Source organism: Entelurus aequoreus, linkage group LG07, assembly GCF_033978785.1.
Source record: "Entelurus aequoreus isolate RoL-2023_Sb linkage group LG07, RoL_Eaeq_v1.1, whole genome shotgun sequence".
Classification (NCBI taxonomy): Eukaryota; Metazoa; Chordata; class Actinopteri; order Syngnathiformes; family Syngnathidae; genus Entelurus; species Entelurus aequoreus.
This window is the reverse complement of record NC_084737.1, coordinates 2794374-2801853: the sequence shown is the minus strand read 5'-3', so window position 1 is coordinate 2801853 and position 7480 is coordinate 2794374. Positions and strand designations below refer to the sequence as shown.

At 42.8% G+C, this 7480-nt stretch overlaps 1 protein-coding gene across 5 annotated transcripts in view; it reads left to right on the top strand.

The window, feature by feature from the left end:
* Positions 1–6816, top strand: part of LOC133653269 (vitamin D3 receptor A) — a 181781-nt gene extending 174965 nt beyond the window's left edge. For all 5 annotated transcript variants that reach the window (XM_062052367.1, XM_062052366.1, XM_062052364.1 and 2 more), the window contains 2 exons: positions 1197–1313; positions 5080–6816. In XM_062052367.1, coding sequence (XP_061908351.1) covers positions 1197–1313; positions 5080–5333 — 371 coding nt within the window. In that variant the 3' untranslated portion in view covers positions 5334–6816. The remainder of the gene's footprint in view (positions 1–1196; positions 1314–5079) is intronic.
* Positions 6817–7480: the final 664 nt, after the last annotated feature.

Genomic DNA, 7480 nt, shown 5'->3' with positions numbered 1-7480 from the left:
TTCAGTTTTAGTTTCGTTCTCTGCATAGCCTTCCCTAAGCTTCAATGCCTTTTCTTAGGGGCACTCACCTTTTGGTTATTTTTGGTTTAAGCATTAGACACCTTTTTACCTGCACGCTGCCTCCCGCTGTTTCCCACATCTACAAAGCAATTAGCTACCTGCTGCCACCTACTGATATGGAAGAGTATTACACGGTTACTCTGCCCAGCTCTAGACAGCACCGACACTCAACAACGGCACATTATTTGCGGATTATAATTACTGCTTTGAAACAAATATTCATGTTGGGATGTACATTGTGGACGGCATCTTTGCTCCACAGTAAGTCTTTGCTGTCGTCCAGCGTTCTGTTTTTGTTTACTTTGTAGCCAGTTCAGTTTTAGTTTGGTTCTGCATAGCCTTCCCTAAGCTTCAATGCCTTTTCTTAGGGGCACTCACCTTTTGTCTATTTTTGGTTTAAGCATTAGACACCTTTTTACCTGCACACTGCCTCCCGCTGTTTCCCACATCTACAAAGCAATTAGCTACCGGCTGCCACCTACTGATATAGAAGAGTATTACACGGTTACTCTGCCCAGCTCTAGACAGCACCGACACTCAACAACAACACATCATTTGCAGACTATAATTACTGCTTTGAAACAAATATTCATGTTCCGATGTACATTGTGGACGCCATCTTTGTTCCACAGTAATTTTTTGCTGTCGTCCAGCGTTCTGTTTTTGTTTACTTTGTTGCCAGTTCAGTTTTAGTCTCGTTCTGCATAGCCTTCCCTAAGCTTCAATGCCTTTTCTTAGGGGCTTATTTTTTATTTAAGCATTAGACACCTTTTTACCTGCACACTGCCTCCCGCTTTTTCCCACATCTACAAAGCAATTAGCTACCGGCTGCCACCTACTGATAAGGAAGAGTATTACACGGTTACTCTGCCCAGCTCTAGACAGCACCGACACTCAAAGACAACACATCATTTGCAGACTATAATTACTGCTTTGCAAAACATATTTTTAACCCAAATAGTTGATATTAGATCATCTCCCACGGCACACTAGTGTGCTGCGGCACAGTGGTTGAAAAACACTGATTTAGAGGAACAACAACAAGCTGTAGTTGCCACTCTTGGGGGGAGTGGAACTACAGTTGGCTGCTTGTTTTATTGTGATGAATGAAATAACATTGTTGTCCTGCTATGCAGCCGGTCACACTCTGGAACTGCTGGAGCCGCTGGTCAAGTTCCAGGTGGGTCTGAAGAAGCTGAGTCTGCACGAGGAGGAACACGTCCTGCTCATGGCCATCTGCCTGCTCTCCCCAGGTAACCTCCCCTGACCATGTGCGAGCATAAACAGGCTTTCTGCGGCTCATTAGAGCACATTCAATGGATCTTGAGAACATTAAGCATTAAAAACCATGTCCTAAAGGCATTTCAATATTCACACAATAGACCTGGGCCATAAGTCGATTCATTTAAAGACCTACTGAAAGCCACTACTACCGACCACGCAGTCTGATAGTTTATATATCAATGATGAAATCTTAACATTGCAACACATGCCAATACGGCCGGGTTAACTTATAAAGTGACATTTTAAATTTCCCGCGAAATATCCGGCTGAAAACGTCTATGTATGATGACTTATGCAGACATTTTGGAATAGCACGGTGGCCAGTTTAAGTTGTCTGTTTTCACCACATAATTCCACAGTATTCTGGACATCTGTGTTGGTGAATCTTTTGCAATTTGTTTAATGAACAATGGAGACTGCAAAGAAGAAAGCTGTAGGGGGGATCGGTGTATTAGCGGCTGGCTGCAGCAACACAACCAGGAGGACTTTGAGATGGATAGCAGACGCGCGCTATCCGACGCTAGCCGCCGACCGCACTGATGATCGGGTGAAGTCCTTCGTCGCGCTGTCGATCGCTGGAACGCAGGTGAGCACGGGTGTTGATGAGCAGATAAGGGCTGGCGTAGGTGGAGAGCTAATGTTTTTAGCATAGCTCTGTCGAGGTCCTGTAGCTAAGTTAGCTTCAATGGCGTCGTTAGCAACAGCATTGCTAGGCTTAACCGTGTATTTACATGTCCACGGTTTAATAGTATTGTTGATCTTCTGTCTAGCCTTCCAGTCAGGGATTTATTTATTTTGTTTCGATCTGCATTCGAGCCCGATGCTATCACGTTAGCTCCGTAGCTAAAGAGCTTCGCCCATGTATTGTCGTGGAGATAAAAGTCACTGTGAATGTCCATTTCGCGTTCTCGACTCTCATTTTCAAGAGGATATAGTATCCGAGGTGGTTTAAAATACAAATCCGTGATCCACAATAGAAAAAGGAGAAAGTGTGGAATCCAATGAGCCAGCTTGTACCTAAGTTACGGTCTGAGCGGAAAAAGATACATCCTGCACTGCACTCTAGTCCTTCACTCTCACGTTCCTCATCCACAAATCTTTCATCCTGGCTCAAATTAATGGGGTAATCGTCGCTTTCTCGGTCCGAATCGCTCTCGCTGCTGGTGTAAACAACGGGGAAATGTGAGGAGTCCTTCCTCCGGTGACGTCACGCTACTTCCGGTACAGGCAAGGCTTTTTTTATCAGCGACCAAAAGTTGCGAACTTTATCGTCGATGTTCTCTACTAAATCCTTTCAGCAAAAATATGGCAATATCGCGAAATGATCAAGTATGACACTTAGAATGGATCTGCTATCCCTGTTTGAATAAAAACATTTCATTTTAACGATAACCCATAGAAGTTGATAACTTTGCTGGCAGCGATAAATTCCAACGTCTTTGTGATTATTTCCTGCATCTCTGGCTTTCAAGATGGATACAAGAGTTCTCCCTCTGCATGGCTCTCAGCACCTGAGCACCTTGACTTGACAGAATGATATGAACACACCAGGGTTGTACTTGTACGGTATGCCACTACTGGTATAGTATCGCGGTACTAATGAATAAAAAAACTGGTACTATACTCTGTTTGAAAAGTACCGGTTCCCGGGCATGACGGTACGTGTATAAAAGAAGCAAACTTCATGAATGTTTTTTGTGGCCAACAAGTATGTGCTCCAATCACTACATCACACAAAAATAAGAGTTGTAGAAATGATTGGAAACTCAAGACAGCCATGACATGATGTTCTTTACACGTGTATGTACACTTTTGATCGCCACTGTATGTGTATTGTAAAGGCCTACTGAAATGATTTTTTCTTATTTAAACGGGGATAGCAGATCCATTCTATGTGTCATACTTGATCATGTCGCGATATTGCCATATTTTTGCTGAAAGGATTTAGTAGAGAACATCGACGATAAAGTTCGCAACTTTTGGTCGCTGATAAAAAAAAGCCTTGCCTGTACCGGAAGTAGCGTGACGTCACAGGTTGAAAGGCTCCTCACATTTCCCCGTTGTTTACACCAGCAGCGAGAGAGATTCGGACCGAGAAAGCGACGATTACCCCATTAATTTGAGCCAGGATGAACGATTCGTGGATGAGGAACGTGAGAGTGAAGGACTAGAGTGCAGTGCAGGACGTATCTTTTTTCGCTCTGACCGTAACTTAGGTACAAGCTGGCTCATTGGATTCCACACTCTCTCCTTTTTCTATTGTGGATCACGGATTTGTATTTTAAACCACCTGGGATACTATATCCTCTTGAAAATGAGAGTCGAGAACGCGAAATGGACATTCAGTGCCTTTTATCTCCACGACAATACATCGGCGGAATGCTTTAGCTATGAGCTAACGTGATAGCATCGTGCTTTAACTGCATATAGAAACAAAAAAATAAACCCCTGACTGGAAGGATAGATAGAAAATCAACAATACTATTAAACCGTGGACATGTAAATACACGGTTAATGCTTTCCAGGCTGGTGAAGGTTAACAATGCTGTGCTAGTGGTTAGAGTGTCCGCCCTGAGATCGGTAGGTTGGAGTTCAAATCCCAGCCGAGTCATACCAAAGACTATAAAAATGGGACCCATAACCTCCCTGCTTGGCACTCAGCAACAAAGGGTTGGAGTTGGGGTTAAATCACCAAAATGATTCCCGGGCGCGGCGCCGCTGCTGCCCACTGCTCCCCAAGGGGATGGGACAAATTTCACCACATCTAGTGTGTGTGTGTGACAATCATTGGTACTTTAATCTTTAATCTTTAATCTAACGACGCCATTGAAGCTAACTTAGCAACTTAGGAACGGGACCTCACAGAGCTATGCTAAAAACATTAGCTCTCCACCTACGCCAGCCAGCCCTCATCTGCTCATCAACACCCGTGCTCACCTGCGTTCCAGCGATCGACGGAAGGACGAAGGACTTCACCCGATGCGTTTGGCGGCCCGGAGACGTAGGAAGTCAAGGTGAGGTCGGCGGCTAGCGCGGCTAGCGCTCCAACAAAGTCCTCCTGGTTGTGTTGCTGTAGTCCGCTGCTAATACACTGATCCCACCTACAACTGTCTTCTTTGCAGCCTTCATTGTTCATTAAACAAATTGCAAAAGATGTCCAGAATACTGTGGAATTATGAAATGAAAACAGAGCTTTTTGTATAGAATTCTATGGGGTACCATAACTCCCGTTACTCTGACTTCGTCACGCGCATACGTCATCATACCGCGACGTTTCAGCCGGATATTTCCCGGGAAATTTTAAATGTCACTTTATAAGTTAACCCGGCCGTTTTGGCATGTGTTGCAATGTTAAGATTTCATCATTGATATATAAACTATCAGACTGCGTGGTCGCTAGTAGTGGCTTTCAGTAGGCCTTTAAGGTATGGTTGCTATGGAGTTTTGTTTTGGAACATTCAGTAAACTTTAAGCTGGTTTTTCTCAAAACGGACCCTCAAACTTGGTCGACTTCAATCGGATGTAACTCGGTCATTTTCTGTCCGATTCCAACAAACCATATATATCATTTTGAAGGTCTTTAGATGGAGAATGTGTAAATAACAATAACTCCGTTTTTAAAATGTCCTCATTTTGCCAGCACAGGTCACGTATATGAATGAAGGATTTTCTGACCTCTATGCAAATGTGAAGTTCCAACAAAACTTCTCCGCTCCCCAATCTTCCCGCCCGCAGACCGCCCCGGCGTGCAGGACCACGCCCGCATCGAGCAGCTCCAGGACCACATGTCGGAGACCCTGCAGGCCTACATCCGAGTCAACCACCCGGGGGGGCGCCTCCTCTACGCCAAGATGATCCAGAAGCTGGCCGACCTGCGCAGCCTCAACGAGGAGCACTCCAAGCAGTACCGCTCGCTCTCCTTCCAGCCCGAGCACAGCATGCAGCTCACCCCGCTGGTGCTGGAGGTGTTCGGCAGCGAGGTGTCGTAGCAGAAAGCCTCCGCCGCCAGACACCCCCTCCGCCCCCCCCTTTCACACGCTATCGGGAAAAACCCCATCATGTGCCACCATCCTCCGCCTCCTTCCGGGATGGATGATGGATGGATGTGACTTCCCGCATCCTTATTGGTTAGTATCTGCTTTCATGCAAACTGGCTGGGAGGGAGAGGTCTCTTTAGCGAGCTGGACGAGGACGGGTGGGAAAAGGAGAGCGTCACTACGGTTGTATTTCCTTGCTCTCTGAGACAAAAGGGAATATTGCAGGAATGTATGTTTAATGACATGTATAAGCTGAACTATAAGAAGATATATTCTATAAAAAATATATATATGTATATTTAAGAGAGGGTTGAGAGGAAGTGTAGAGAGTAGAGGATTCGAAGGCTGCTGTGAGTCGTCTTTGAATGCTGAGAAGTGTGTGAGGAGTCCTTGTGTTTCTATGTGTGTGTGTGTGTGTGTGTGTGTGTGTGTGTGTGTGTACGATGTAACGACAATTGGACCACAAGGGGAGTGTGAGGCCTCGGCGCAGGGAAGGAAAGAACTTCTCTATTTCTTTTTTTTTTCACCTCTTTGTCGTTTTTCCCGGACCTGTGAAGCTCGGAGACTCGACGACGTCGCGTTTTGTTTTTTCTTTTTCTGTCGGATGGCGACTCTCCGGGCCGTATTTGTCGGGCTGCTAAAGACCACGGCGACAAAAAAAAAAAAACCCCAAGTTCGCTCGCCGTTACCTCAGGGAAAAAGAAGGAGAAGAAAAAAAAAGCAAGTTTGTCCCGGTGAGGATCGACGGGCCGCGGCGTGCAAGCTAACGCAATCAGACGACGCTCGATTGTTTTCCAAGCTCACTGTGATTTGGCGGAGGACAGTCGACGTAAGCTAGTAAGCAGAGACGCACGTGCATGAACCAAAGCTGGCACTTTTTAAATGGGTTTTTATCTCCAGCAGCAATGTTGGGAGCTTAATGCATGCTGTAAAAAAAAAAAAACGAGTTGATTACAAATATGTAATCTATAGCAGGGGTCACCAACCTTTTTGAAAGCAAGAGCTACTTCTTGGGTAGTGATTAATGCGAAGGGCTACCAGTTTGATACACACTTCAATAAATTGCCAGAAATAGCCAATTTGCTCAATTTACCTTTAACTCTATGTTATTATTCATAATTAATGATATTTACACTTAATTGAACGGTTTAAAAGAGGAGAAAACACGAAAAAAATGACAATTACATTTTGAAACATAGTTTATCTTCAATTTCAACTCTTTAAAATTCAAAATTCAACCGAAAAAAAGAAGAGAAAAACTAGCTAATTCGAATCTTTTTGATAAAAATTTAAAAAACAATTTATGCAACATCATTAGTAATTTTTCCTGATTAAGATTCATTTTTGAATTTTGATGACACATTTTAAATAGGTTAAAATCCAATTTACACCTTGTTAGAATATATAACAAATTGGACCAAGCTATATTTCTAACAAAGACAAATCGTTATTTCTTCTAGATTTTCCAGAACAAAAATTTTAAAAGAAATTCAAAAGACTTTGAAATAAGATTTAAATTTGATTCTACAGATTTTCCAGATTTGCCAGAATATTTTTTTTGAATTTTAATCATAATAAGTTTGAAGTATTTCACAAATATTCTTCGTCGAAAAAACAGAAGCTAAAATGAAGAATTAAATTAAAATGTATTTATTATTCTTTACAATAAAAAAAATAAATTTACTTAAACATTGATTTAAATTGTCAGGAAAGAAGAGGAAGGAATTTAAAAGGTAAAAAGGTATATGTGTTTAAAAATCCTAAAATCATTTTTAAGGTTGTATTTTTTCTCTAAAATTGTCTTTCTGAAAGTTATAAGAAGCAAAGTAAAACAATTAATGAATTTATTTAAACAAGTGAAGACCAAGTCTTTAAAATATTTTCCTGGATTTTCAAATTCTATTTGAGTTTTGTCTCTCTTAGAATTAAAAATGTCAGGCAAAGCGAGACCAGCTTGCTGGTAAATAAATACAATTTAAAAAATAGAGGCAGCTCACTGGTAAGTGCTGCTATTTGAGCTCATTTTAGAACAGGCCAGCGGGCTACTCATCTGGTCCTTACGGGCTACCTGGTGCCCGCGGGCACCGCGTTGGTGACCC